Source organism: Pseudomassariella vexata (assembly GCF_002105095.1).
Source record: "Pseudomassariella vexata strain CBS 129021 chromosome Unknown BCR38scaffold_1, whole genome shotgun sequence".
In the NCBI taxonomy this organism is placed as follows: domain Eukaryota; kingdom Fungi; phylum Ascomycota; class Sordariomycetes; order Amphisphaeriales; family Pseudomassariaceae; genus Pseudomassariella; species Pseudomassariella vexata.
In genome coordinates, this window is record NW_024467956.1 from 809610 (window position 1) to 823338 (window position 13729).

Below are 13729 nucleotides of genomic sequence, written 5' to 3' on the forward strand. Positions count from 1 at the left end.
TGCCGTTCCGCAAGCTTCATATTATCAGTCTGCGATACGGGAGCAGCCAACCCGACTCCACGGTAATGCAACCTTGCGGGCGATCCTCAGCCCAATACGGATTTGATGAGCGCCCGAAGCGGCGTTGGCCGGCTGGGGGAAAGCCAGGACCTTTTTTTATCTCTTTGACGGCACGAAGCAGAACCATCGGATTCAAACAAACAACCCATTGTGTCACCTCACTTCCACCACCATAATATCGTGGCGCTGCCGCGTCGCCAGGGCCTGACTCGATCTGGGAAATATTGCCGTTTTCAGTATCCGTATCTGCATGGGCCGTGATTTGATGATAGCGAGACGCGCATACAGATACGGATACAAGTATTAGCGTTGATATGATGATGGGCCATACGCTACGATACCATTATCAGCTCGTTTCTACAGGTATTGCAGGGTGAGGCGAACTTGGCATCTGCAGCTAAGCCTTATCACACGCTATGCCATGTTCATGCCAGCCAAGACAATAGTTGTTTCTTCGCGCCGGTCTGCTGGAAAACAAAACACCAGAAACGTGAAAATGGCGAACATGTGAGGTTCCCAGGTTCTGCGAGGTAAGCGCTCATGCATGATGCATCCTTTCAGTGCATCAATCGTTCGTGCTTTTGGCCCCTGCGGGTTGATATGACCGACCGATTGGAACGCTGCTCTTTGCTTATTGGCAGTTTCTTGCGCCTGTCCCATTGTGTCGGGTCGGTTCCGCCTAGCCGCCTGACGCTTTCTTGTATGTAAGGTTTACATATATCAATATGTATGCAAGATTCCGGCACAGCAATCAGCAGCTCGGCCAGCCGGGGCGGTGGTAATCTGCGGGCGATGCGTAAAGTACCGGGAGGGGGCATACAGTTGGCAAGGCACTGTGGGACTAGGAATTGTGGATTTAGTGCACAGTGTGCGGAATTTGATGGAGGCGTCTTGGTATCGGGCATCAATATCATGTTTTCATGGGCTGTTCTTCGCGATGAAGAAAAGTAAAAACCTCGCAATTGCGTTTGCGTAGGAGGCGTTGACTGGATGATTCGACGTCGTCTTGTCGCGGACTCTGAGTCACTGACGATGTCTCAACTTGCGGTCAATTGTACGGCCACTGAGGTTGTGCGGTCTGGCGCGTCGAAGGGGGCTCCGCACCCGGAGTCGTATTCTTCGTCATGCTCTTTGCAGCGTAGGGGATCGATTTGCCTCCGAGGCAATTATTGGCTTGCGCATAACGATCGCAGGGGAGGGGTCGGACGCAATGTGTTAGTTGGGTGCTCTGTGTCCTGGATGCGCTTTGCTTGTGAAGTTGGCAAAAGGTGGTCCACAAAAGGGGCGTTCCCGGGTAGTCTCTCTCAGGTCGCTTCATGGTAAAAAGCCCCGGGGAGACGATAGTGTGCCGTTCCAAAAAGTGGTTTGAATAAGAGTGTGTGGTTTCTTCGTTTCTTGGTTCGTATGGGGTGGAACCAACATTTGATTTTCGTGTGACAATGCATGTAGTAAACACGGTTACAGAAGAGACGGCCGAAGAGAGCAATGCTGAGTCAGTAGACATGAGTATTTCACATGATATGAAGACTCGAGCTGTGCTTATCGTTTCTCGTTGTTTATGATGACGATAGGGATACTTGAAGGATATAGTGGTGTTCAGGAGAAAAATATATCCTTGGCGGGCACGACTTTGGCCTGGACATTCCTCTTCCATCAAAAGTACGCAAGGTGTCAATGATGGAAGTTTTCCATTGGTAACAACACGGAAGACATCTGACCCGTTTGCACAAAGCTCAATACTCGTAATGGTAGTTTTTAGGCTTCGTATGCACGGTACTGCTACCAAGAACTCCTATATCCTCGGTGGCACCCCGTAGCCCAATGGTCGGCTGGTAAATAAAATTATTACCCATCAACCATGCCATTATCGGTGTGCAGGTGAACTAGGAAATGCCACTCGCATCACTATACTTTCACCAGCCAAGTCGAAACATGTTTAAGATATAAAGAAAAGTGCAAACTCACGGCAAAACTTCGTGCCATAATCCTGCTCCGGCCTAGTATTAGGGAGCTTCTCGAGGCAGATAGTATAGCAACTCTGCTCGAACAGATCCTGAATGGTTTGACGCACGTCGGGGTCAGGCTCAAAACGCTTGCCAGCATCGGCCGGCCTTGGAGGAGGTCCCGGTGTGATGGGTGGAGAGCGCCGCTGCCACGGCGGCGAGGGAGAAATACAAGCTGTAGACGATGTGCATTTTGACTTGGAAGGGACTTTCGGGGATGGCTGTCAGTCTGTATTTCCTGGAATGAAAATAATCTAAGGGATAGCTCTAGGGGTTGGCTTTGAGGATAGATTGGTTGGTACACACAGGGCTCTTTGGGCTTGGTTGCTGGTTTGGGCCAGTGCGAAGATGGCAGCTGCGTTATGGTTCGAGGAGGAAGAAGCGAATGTCCATTGTCGATAACAGCGATTCCCCGCCTTGGGAAGTGTATAAACATGTGTTACTCTTTTCGAAGAAATACGTATTGGCATATGTATGCTATTGTTGTTGTTTCTGCCATTCAACTACGAAAGTATATCTGTTGTTTTTGCTATATTTGGCAGCAGGCGGCAAGATTGTCTCAGTCAAACCAGTAAGACATGAAAGAGCTGCCTCAGGAGCCTAGGTAGCGGTAGCCGTCCCAGCCGCTGGTGATAGAGAGCGTGTGGTCATCTAGACTCGAAGAGACTTGGATAGTCTCGGTTTGGCGCCGCTCGTCCTTCGTTTTTCTTGGTGCTATGCTCAGGACTTTCTTGCTTTTCTAGGATAAGCCTACGCCCAGATCACGGTTCCAGTGGAGGAAAAGCTGTACCAACCGGTTCCGGTTGTTTCCTGCTTCCAGAGTCCATTACTTGAAAACTCTGCTATTAGTATGGCATTATCCGTGATTATCAGTTCGCGGTTCTGAATCAAACAGGGTAGACTCAATAATGTGACCGACCACATGTACAAACATCATTGGACCTCCTCCGACGTAAGTATTACCGGTTCATGAAGTTGGCATTGATACTGTAAAACTGGGGCTCCCAACCTTTCGAATACAAGTGGGTATAAATTCACCAACCATTGTACTTGAGAACTTTAAGCGGTCGGTCTAAAGTTCACAAATGCCATATCCTCAAAAGTGCGAAGCAACCGTTCTCAAAGGTGTTTTTATCGTTATTCAACGGGCAAACCAAGCAATCGTAGTCTGCTAATAAAATAAAAATACCAGTTTCTTCCAGAAAGAAACACCCAGACTGATACAAAACGCAAAGCACAATGTTTGTGATTCTCTACGGACTTTTTGTACTGCTTTTCGCAATCATTATCGGTCGCGGTTGGATACCTGTGTGGACAGCATAAGAGAAGCCAAGCGACCCCAATGTTAACCTGAAAGAAAACAGTGGCTAACCACGAGCTAGGCGTGGTAGACGTCCACGTCTTCAACATTTGGACTGGGTTGAAGGATGACGAAGTTGAGGCCATTTTGTGTCTATAGTATGTCCAAATTCCACTCCCTTAACTCCTTTAACTCCTTGTGCTTGAGGATAGTAGGACTCATGTGAACATGTTAATGGCACAATTCAACATTTCAAATAACATTTTGCGAGAAGACCAATACGAAGAAGGCTCTAGTGACAGGAATTAGACTACCACTAGTACGGTACGGCGGCTGGGTGGCTTGGGAATCTCTGGACTAGCTATGAATGTCCTTGTTAGCGCCGAGGACTAGCAGATTTGATATTTCAATAAGAAAATATGTAAAGTCTGACGTGAAATACATTGTATTGCGAGACATATGGGACACTTCTCTTTCTAGCATAAGGGTACTCAGAAAGGCAAATGGGAAGACTTGAAACGAGATTGCACAATTCGTTGGCATGTGCTATGTTGGAGCCAACCAACATGGCATGACAGGTCCAAACACATCACTTGCCTCATTCTTGCATTGTGGCATCAAGAGGACTCTCGCGCAAACACGTATTGATAAAGCCTGATGGTAGTCGACTAAGAGAAAGGTTTCCGGGTGTATTTGACTGAGGATATTAAAGACAGTGGACAGCCAGATACCATCGTTAATGTTTCTGTCCTCAGAATTCGACGTTGTCAGTACTGAGCAAGTAGAGCCTCAAGCTTCCTCATTCGTAGAAACGTGCAACTACAATACCCTCCCTGCATTGCAAGCTGGGTGACACCAACGGCCGGCGGGCTAACCGGCTGCAGGGTGCGACTGATCCCAACGGAGAAGGGATCTAACGAGGGAGAGAATAGGTCTGATGTGACCAGCATGTACTTTTATGCGTTACATTCCATGAAAGAGCATCGGTCAATCCCGTTTTTATCCTGGTTTTCTCCAATACAGCCATAGGTGTGAGCGGAACGTGTTACCTCACTAGAGAGTAAACTATCCATCCGTTTCACCTCCAACGTGCATGCAGGTGATCAACCGGTAAAGTTGTTCAGTTGCTGCCATCGTTCTTATGCTCCGTGGAATTCTCCTTCAAAACAAATCGTGGTGCTCCAACTAATATGGCCGGGTAAGGATGCTCATTTTACTCTTTGAGGAGAAGCTATGCCAGTTTTGATCTGTAGCCGTAACGTCTCATACGAGCTCACCAGTATCCCAGCCTTCCCCTTTTAGGCTGGACGACAATGGGACGTCCGGTCGTCTTGGAGAAAATCTATCTGCCTTTGCCTCTTCCAACAATTCGCCAAACACGGAGTACGTATCGTGATTGATTGATATTCGACAGGTCAGATTTGGAGAGGCTTCCAAAACTACCCTTTGAATCTACCAGTACAGACGGAGCTCGACTGAAAGGGCGCAAATAATCAATCCTCCGACTTGTCATTGATCCCGTTGGTAATTACGCCACAGATGCGATTGGGATACAACCAGACCCACACACGTTTCTTCGCAATGAACTTGAATCTAGCATAAATGTTTTTCGTCTGTTGATCTTTCTTTTGGCTGGCCATTGATATAGAGAGCGGCTTTATTTCTGAGCGCTTTCAGTTGGTGCCCCAAACTACTCAATTGAGCCAATATGGCCATGGCCTGAGTCATGAGACCCTGTTCATGATGATAGCTGCAGGCGATGGCCCTCTTGAACTAAGAGATATACCATCCACGTGCTGGTCTGTATTGTACGGAGCCTCCCATCGTTCGATCCTCGAGTCCGCAGGGGATGCGCATTACTCGAACAACACCTGGCACCAGTGTGTAGAGCGACTCTTCTGTCGCCTTCTGGTGTAGTGCTACTGGTTTACCAGTTTTGAGCCAAGAACAGCATTGACTAAGAAGATGACTTGGATAATTTAGATTAATAGCGGTTTTTATTGTCCAGTTACGGTTGATGCATCCAAGCTGGCTCTTCACTAGGAAAGGAATGGACGGACTCGTCTACCAGTATGCTGGTGAAAACGGCCTCTTTCAGCAAGAGCCAACGCGACATGAAAAAAATTTGAGGGTATGTCCTCGCTCACCTCTACGTGATACTTTCTGTGCCATTTCTGAACCTTTCCAAGCCTAAACAGTTATAGGGCAACATAAATGACCACAGATCGCTGTAGGGTGGTCTTTCTGGTCATCCTTTCTATGGTCGATCAAGACTAGCCACATATAAACGACTCGTACATTCAGAGCTGGGCGCCACCTGCCTATTTTGATTGGGGGTATCATCTAAACATGTCAGCCGGACCAGAGACAAGATGTGTACCAAAAACATACTCACACAAGTGCTATAGTCTGTTCGACTGTGGATCCAGAACTCATCGATTTGAGGACCCATAAAGATCATCACACCAAGTCCTCCTGTGCACGTAAAGCGTGCGGTATCCCGGCCTCTCAATCAGTGCGCGGGCGCTTAGCCTCAGCATTCTCATCATCTTCATGGCCATTGACCCCGTCTTCCTCAACCTCGTCCCGTGCTCTCACCCGCCCAGCTCCCTCGCCTAGCTCACCGCTGACACTGTTCTCTCCCTGACCGATCCAGTTCCCCTCAGCATCGAAGTACTGATGCACGTTCTCAGCCGTGATCCACCCAGAGCTCCCCGGCATAGGCGGCGGCAAACCCCCACTATCATCCCCGCGGAACGCACCCGGAAGTCCCTCCAATGCCTCACCCTCAAAGATAATGCGGTCCTGCATATAAGCGTCCTCGTCATCCTCTTCGTTGGCGGGATCCGGATTCAGATTCGAGCAGGCCGAGATTTGATTGTATAGCGCCGAGGTGCGCTCCGGGTTCAAAGGGTCAATGTTGGTGGACCCTTCGGAAGCTGCTTGCGACGGGACGAGGGTAAGTTCGATGGGATCGAAGCTATCGTCGTCATCGCCACCATCGCCGGAGAACTCGAGCTGCAAATATACGCCGAGGAACTTGTGGGAGGCATCGTCTGGGTGCTCTAGGTGCCTGAAGTTCTTGATGGCGTGCAGAGTAATGGAGGGGTAGGGGATCTCAAGGCCTGTGCCGCTGTTGTGAGAGAAGATGATCAATTTGCTACATTGCACGTGAGTGACTTGAGACTCAGACATCTTCTTTCAGTTGGACTCTCACCTGGACCCAACGAAGACCTCAACTCGTTCCTCGCGTATGTGCTTTCCTCCATCGTTCTCGAGTGCAGCAGATTCAGGTGGGCTCGGCTGGTTTCGAGAAGAAGCCGTGTTTTGGGAGAAGAAATGCAACTGGTCATATTGCTCTGCAGGACACCAAGCCTTGATCCTTGTGTCATGAAAGTACAGGACGGGCTTTCCATCAAAGAAGGTTTCGGGCGTCTGTTCTTGGTACTCAGCCAGCTGTTCAAAGTCGTCATCTGCTGACGGACAGCTGTTAATGACCGAGGGCAACATGACGGGCGATGCTGAGGTTTACGACAGTGGTTATTCGGACTATAACGCAAGTTAACAATTGCATGAGGTGAGTTTCATGCCCCCTCGAGTAGGCAAGCAACAAACTGTAAACAGGGAAAGTCTGGGGAGCTCTAGTGGAGTGGGGCTTATCGATAATGTCATCGCCTTGCTCATCTAACACTTGTGCTTATCCTCAGCCATCGCCAGCTATGTACCTTTCGGCCTGGGCAAAGCCATAGCTCCCAGGTAACGTCCCACAAGTTGTTTGACCTCGTTCACACACTCCAGCTCCAGCTCCAAGTCTCGAGTTGCTCTGGCATTTCACAGTCCCAACTGCATCAATTGAGCATGTAGTCACATCTGCTCACCTCCCAATGCACCACTAATTCAAACTCCCAAAGCAAACCACCATCAACCTACCACCGCAACAATGCACGACAACCGTAAGTCACCCCTCAATTGCCTCTCCACCTCAACCTGCCACTAACCTCAACTCCCAACAGGCACTCACCCCCTCCTAGCCCAGATCCCCCTGACCGTATCTCCCTTCGTCACCCTCCCCGTAGCCGCCACCCTCCCCTACACCTACAAAACCATGCCGTCAACGCTTCCCCCCTCGAGCACCGGCGTCCTCCCTTCCACCTCGTCCACCAACACGTCTACTGGCGACGAATCTCAGGCCCAAAACAAACCCCAGTACGTCATCTCGCAGTCCGGCCACGCCGCCCACCCAGACGACATCATACGCAGCTGCGAGGCGCTAAGGTCTTACGTCTCCAAAATGCAGGAGGATGCCGAGCGCGACCTTAGGGAGCTGGATGAGCGCATTAGGGCGCGCGAGCTGGCGGAGAAAAGGAGGGTCGCGCCGGGTTGGCTGGACAGTGAGGCGAGGTTATTGGAGCCGGAGAGGAAAGGAGGGGACAATGGAGGGGAGCGAGCGGGAGGGGGAGCAGGAGGAGCACGAGAACTGGGAGATGATGCTGGGGTTGCGGGAGGGGTTGCGGGCCCGTTTGCGGAGATGAGTCTTGCGGAAAGGGAGGGTGCGAGTGAGATGGCGGTTGATCAGGGGGAGGAGATTGATAGGGTTTTGGGGGGCCTAAGGTGATTGGGGTCTAGGCTATGAAGGTTGAGGTTTGATTACGGCTTTCTGGTTGCATTGGCGTTGGCGGATTTGCTGCTCTTGCATTTGTCGTGGTTGGTTTCGAGCCTACCGTTGTCCTTATGGTCAGCTATGTAGGCGTCTACGGTCAATTTACATGGTTTGCTGATGAGATGTCGGATTTCGAGGCATCAGCTGTACGGAAATTGAGCGGCAAGTCGTCATTGTGTACTTGCGATTTGGCCTCTGGGGTGTGTCGTGTCCATATCAGGGACCCTGAAGAGACCACTCGCAGGAGGGAAGCATGGGCTCTTGACACGGGCGAGGACATCGCAGTGTATTTGATCGTCGTTGGCATCTTACATCCCTCGCTTATGGCACCATCACGGGTGCCAGAACCAGCGATGGATTATTCGGCAACAGAAACATGGGCAAGGGGCTGGTTGCATCACTACAACGCCTGCATGTCATTACAATTTGGACGCTGTGGTGCTCCCATGGATAGAATTAATAGTCTGGTCATGCGAAACTTGAGCGGGATCCGACTCACGCACAATACAAATAATTGGGAATGGTAGAAGTCAATCGACAGCATGAATTCTAGATGCACCAGGTATCAATCTTTAATCCTCAGATCAGGGGAAGCAATGCGAAACGTCGTACCTCGGAACCTGTAGGTACTGGAAAGTAGCATCGGAGCTTCAAATACTCAAGTCCATGGATGTCGGTATCATGAAATACGCACCGGCATAACCCATCATGATCTCATAAATCTGCCTAGCCTCGCTGATCCAGCTCATTCGGACGATTGTGATGATAAACCTGGTGCTATGATCAAGTATCAGACAAGATACTCTTGGTGATGGACCAGTACGAAGGTGGGGCTACTATGGATACGCGTGTATTTCTGCCGCTGAAGTGGCTGACTTGAGAGTATGCTGTGCAAAAGTCACGATGCATTCTTCATTCCTATGCACCTTCTTCCCCATTAGGGAACATACCCAGGGGACAATGTATTACGGTCGTTATTCGCTCGCTGAATGGAAGGCCAGGAGGATCGCCAAAGGTATTGGATCGACGAGACTTGCTCTTATTTCTGCCAATCGAGCAAGTACATCGTACATCATGCATTTAGAAAGCGATCTTTCAGCACTTGACCAGATGTAAATAGAGAGGGGAATGTTCTGGGCTAGCGAGAACTATTGTACAGCGAACTACCCAGTAGGTATCATCTAATTATACTTCGAAACGGTCCGGACACTAGTCAACCTTCAGTAACTTGGGATTCGTCGCCTCCCGGTGCGGTGGCGCCTTCCCATCGGTCGAAACTCAGGCTTTCAGCGCTGTAATGGGCCTGAAGCCCAGGGAATTGGCAGATGAGACATTTGATGTACAATGAGCAGCGATTGTCCTCCACATGTTCGATATATCTGGGTATAACTCCTACCTAGCCTATGTTATGATACTTCTGGCTCGACTTGTCCTGTCCAGGTTAAGGGATTATTGGGCCCTGGGGGTTGCGACCACGCAAATAGTCTTTGGATCTGTAAGTCCTCCTCTCTTCTCTGTATTCTTCATGCTTCCATCTCACAAACGAGATGGATCACGTTGCGTCAAAGTCAAGACCAAGTAAACGAGCATGAGTTGCGCAATCACATCTAAATTCCGTGCTTGAAAACAGCATAACCAGAAGAACCAGCATCAGAAGATGCCTACTTTCAAACCAAGCCACCTTTCTAAGATTAATCCTACGGGCTTGTATTCACGCCCGCTTTCCCGTTCATCCAAGATGCTCAGTTCCTGAAAAGAGAGGAGAAAGCCGCAATGTTCACATGTAACCGGGAGTCTTTGTTCAGTACATACAAGTATACCCTCTTTTTAATGACAGACAGAAACACCCGTATTCATTCCTTGCCATTCCGTTCCGATTTATGATTTTCACAATATTCGTGATTCCATTCTATAAGATGACAGGAGAGCGGTTCCACGAGTCCCTGCCAGCCGTAAGAATAGATGTTCCAAACCAGGTCGTAAGCGCCCCTTCCATTCCTTGTACCAAGACGAGAAATTCATGAACAGCCGTGAGAGAGTTTGTTCCGTACAGGCAATGAGGCTCCTATCCATTGCGTGCATGCAACCAAGACAAAGAGAAAGTCATGTCAAGTCGTGAGGACGTCCGTGCCACACCACGCCATGATCGCTCCTTCCTTCCACCCCATGCCGCGAAAAAAGGCACCCCCTTGTCCAACGGCGAACGCGTCCCTTCCACGTCTAGTTCAACAAATCCTTGAAAACCACCTGGACCTCACGAGTGGCTTTCTCCATCTTCTCGCGCTCCTCTCTCTCATCGCGAGGCTTGCGCTTGAAGATATTCTTGAATGCCGACTTAGTCTTACACCAGGCTCCATGCTTCTTCTCGGGCCGCTCCTCGAGGAAGGTCACAACCTGAGGAGTTTCGAGGCTGGGCCGAGGAGTGTCGGGTCTCTTGGGACCCTTGCCGGGATTGGGCGTGTAGTTTCCGCCGACTGAATTGAGATGGATCGGTTGGCATCATGAAATAATACTCAACAGAATGTGAAAATGACATTGAAGACTTACGAGGGACGAGCATTCCATGCCAGGGCATAAGGTGGCCGTGCTCTCCGCGCCAATAACCCCCATGGGTATCCTTGTAAATCCAAGCACCATTCTCGACGCAGATAGTCATCCAGCCGCGAATCTTGAGGTCGCCAATGGAACCTAGATAGAGGCAACGCTCGTACTCGCCTCGAACGACGCGTTGAACGCCGTAAGGGGGCTTGTTGCTGACCGTGTGGACAGAGATCTCCGCCATGATTGCGAGAAGTCGGTGCTTGAACTCTCTGGATTGGAGTGATGAAGTGTGTGATGGTGCAGATCAAGGGATTGAGAATGATAGTAGAACTTGAAGGAAGATTGGGCCGTGTGAATCAGAAACAAGAACGTCGAACTTGAAGGAATAGGTCTGCAAGTTGCCAACCGGTTGGAGCTGGACTGGTGCAGAAGTTGACTTGCAAGAAGTTGCTTGACTGCACAATCGCGGGGTAGGTATAGGGGCCGCGCACACGTTTGCAAGCTGAGGCAGCGAAAGACTCGATCACGCGTCCTCACCATCAGTTTGGTAGACAAATGGTGCGGGCAGCGGGGCAGCGGGTGTAGCATCGTCGTCCTCGTCATCGCCCTTCAGAGCGTTTGCAACACCAGAGGGTCTGTGCTCTGTTCCTTTCCCTTCTCCTGCTCTCAGTGTTTCCGTCATCCTCTGAGCCCACTCCCAAGGCCTATCTCTTCCCCCAGGAGAGGAATTGAAGTACTCCCATCCCATGACCCCGCCAAACCTCTCAAACTGCCTTCTCAACAACCCCAGATTGGGTCCCATCAGCTCCCACGGCACGAACCCATTCCCATTTTCCCCCGTGGTCAACAACCCCACGACAACCTTCTCGGGCGGCCACCCCCTGGCCACCATCAACTCGTACATGAACGGGTTTCCGGCGTTCCCCCACCCGTTGTAGAACTGCGCATTGTACCAGGCAATCTCCTTCCCGCGCATTACCTCCAGCGCCTCGTAGTCGAATCCGCTCATGTTATGGCGGACGTCCAGCAGCGCCGCTGCCACGGGTGCCAGCGTGATGAGGAATTCGGCCCCGAAGTCGAGCCGCAGCCGGTCGATTAGCCGCACCATGCCTCCCAGCGAAAAGTCTTCTTCTACGTCCAGGTCGAGGCCCTGCAGACCCCGCTGCCGGATCAGGTCTCGCACGGGGACGTAGTACGCTTCGAAGGTGGCCTCGTCCTTGTCCAGACGGCAGTACGACCCCTTAGCCGCGCCGCCGAGCATACCCAGGACTTGAATCCCACTTGCTTGGGCTATGCGTGTCTCGGCCCACAGGGTCGTGTATCGCGGGTCTGAGGGGTGGTGGTCATTGAGAGTTATGGCGTTAGGGTCCTCGTTGATGTGGATTGCCGCCACAATCAGATGAGTCAGAGCGATGCCCGGCTGGGTCAACAGGGGCAGGATCGAGATGTGGCTCCCATCTGGATTGTGCGTCGTCTGGTGGTACAAGACGATGCGCGGTGCTGAAATAGGGCGGATGGGCGCCATTTTGACAGATGTCAGGAAGACTACGGCTTCAAGCTGGATGGTTCAGGGGATAAAACACAATTGCAATTGCAATTAGACTTTGCAAGTGCCTTTTCTTATGCGAACCCCGGACTTGGCAGCAAATGGCAGACGAATGAACGGAAGCAACGAGCCAAGTGCAATGTCCACTTGACAGATCTTACTTCGCAGAGCAGATCTGGTTGAAGGAAGACCCGCCGTTAGAATAAAGCGTCCACGGCCGCGCATACCCTAGCTCCTCCCTCGGCTCCGCAGTCGTGGAACTCGCCCGACATGGATGCTTGCAGCGGTCCAGGGTAGTGAGGGGACGCTGCTGCCAAGAGAAAACTGGGCGACGGCCAATGACCACACTGCAATGATTTGCCATGGCGCAATCCCTAACAGGGAGGCGCGCTGTTGCTGTGTGCCAAAGCTCTGAAAAGTTCAGGGGATCTTTTTGTCAAACACAATCAGACTTTTCTTGCTCAACCAAGAACAAACCACATTTGGTGGGTGTATGCTCTTTAACGCAACCTAGAACGAAAAGTCAATTACATGGATCTTTCCTAGCTGCGGGAAGTTGTTACGCATGCATGTCCTCACCGGTTTGTGATTGGGTGTTCTCGTCAAGCGCGCCCGCCGCGCTTTGGACGTCATGAAGTTCGCCAAGGAGCTTGAACAGGACCTTGTTCCCGGTGAGTGAATTTGCAACGTGCCTCTGATTGGCATTTATGTCAGTCAGTAAACGTCGTTGCGAGGTTGAGATGAACTTCGGATGAGAAAGAAGGCTGGCTGACTTAAGATGCGAACGGAAAAGAATGGAGGATCAAGTACCTGAACTACAAAGCAGGCAAGAAGTACGTCAAGGGTGTGTCCAGGGCCATCAACAAGGCGAATGGCACACCGTACGGCGTAGGAAGGAAGGGCGAGATTGCACCTCGTGCAACTCCGACGGGGTTTTCAAGTCCCTTTGTTGCGAAGAGGCAGCAGAATCGCAATTGCAGTGGAGGTGAAGGTGCAGATGAAGTGGAGCCAGCACTGAGTTCTGGCCCGGTCCCGAAGCCGAGCCAAGCTGAGAAAACCGCAACGGATCCGAGGGCTATTCCCGCCAGGAACGAGAACCAGTCTTTGACTATGTCGCTGGAGTATGAGGGCAATTATGGGAGCTTCGTACCTACGCCACCGTCGCGGTCGTCCCTGACGGGTGGTGTTGGTGCGAGTGAGAGTAGGCACACCTTTGAACTACCGGGTCCGGCGATGCGGATCCCTTCCAATACAGCAGAAGCACCCACCAGGCCGCCATTTACATTTAAGACCTCGTTCAGCCGGTTGGCTCCGCATCATAGTGTGTCGCTGATACCGGCAGCTCTAAGTGGGGTTGATGATGGAAATGGAGATGGAGGTGGATCTGGAAACCGAGCCGACGAGACTGGCACTTTCCCAAGGCGCAATTCCGGGTCTGCGCCGGGCCCTGGTCGTCTACGGCGCATGTTTTCGACCACTGGGACCATGACGAGGAAAGAAAGCAACAAGGCTGGCTACGACATGCAAGCGTTCGACGTTGTGCGTCAAAAGGAGCAGGAGTTCTTCAGCTTCCTAGACAGTGAACTGGATAAAGTAGAGACCTTCTACAAGCAAAAAGA

The 13729-nt window shown here is 51.0% G+C and overlaps 5 protein-coding genes across 5 annotated transcripts; 1 reads left to right on the forward strand and 4 right to left on the reverse strand.

The window, feature by feature from the left end:
• Positions 1 to 1040: 1040 nt before the first annotated feature.
• On the reverse strand, positions 1041 to 2499 carry BCR38DRAFT_470133 (uncharacterized protein; the record flags this gene model as incomplete). Its single annotated transcript, XM_040862829.1, has 3 exons — positions 1041 to 1773; positions 2026 to 2238; positions 2370 to 2499. The coding sequence occupies 3 exons, from the start codon at positions 2497 to 2499 to the stop codon at positions 1109 to 1111; spliced, it is 1008 nt and encodes a 335-aa protein (XP_040720692.1). The 3' UTR covers positions 1041 to 1108.
• A 3372-nt stretch (positions 2500 to 5871) lies between these two features.
• Positions 5872 to 6873, reverse strand: BCR38DRAFT_331441 (regulator of volume decrease after cellular swelling-domain-containing protein; the record flags this gene model as incomplete). Its single annotated transcript, XM_040855054.1, has 2 exons — positions 5872 to 6523; positions 6581 to 6873. The coding sequence occupies 2 exons, from the start codon at positions 6871 to 6873 to the stop codon at positions 5872 to 5874; spliced, it is 945 nt and encodes a 314-aa protein (XP_040720693.1).
• A 430-nt stretch (positions 6874 to 7303) lies between these two features.
• BCR38DRAFT_479624 (uncharacterized protein) lies at positions 7304 to 7978 on the forward strand (the record flags this gene model as incomplete). Its single annotated transcript, XM_040863171.1, has 2 exons — positions 7304 to 7316; positions 7377 to 7978. 2 exons carry the CDS (start codon positions 7304 to 7306, stop codon positions 7976 to 7978), a joined length of 615 nt encoding a protein of 204 aa, XP_040720694.1.
• A 2265-nt stretch (positions 7979 to 10243) lies between these two features.
• BCR38DRAFT_479625 (uncharacterized protein) lies at positions 10244 to 10805 on the reverse strand (the record flags this gene model as incomplete). The annotated part of the gene is made up of 2 exons (XM_040863172.1): positions 10244 to 10497; positions 10571 to 10805. The coding sequence occupies 2 exons, from the start codon at positions 10803 to 10805 to the stop codon at positions 10244 to 10246; spliced, it is 489 nt and encodes a 162-aa protein (XP_040720695.1).
• A 282-nt stretch (positions 10806 to 11087) lies between these two features.
• BCR38DRAFT_453729 (glycoside hydrolase family 18 protein) lies at positions 11088 to 12089 on the reverse strand (the record flags this gene model as incomplete). Its single annotated transcript, XM_040861627.1, has 1 exon — positions 11088 to 12089. One exon carries the CDS (start codon positions 12087 to 12089, stop codon positions 11088 to 11090), a length of 1002 nt encoding a protein of 333 aa, XP_040720696.1.
• Positions 12090 to 13729: the final 1640 nt, after the last annotated feature.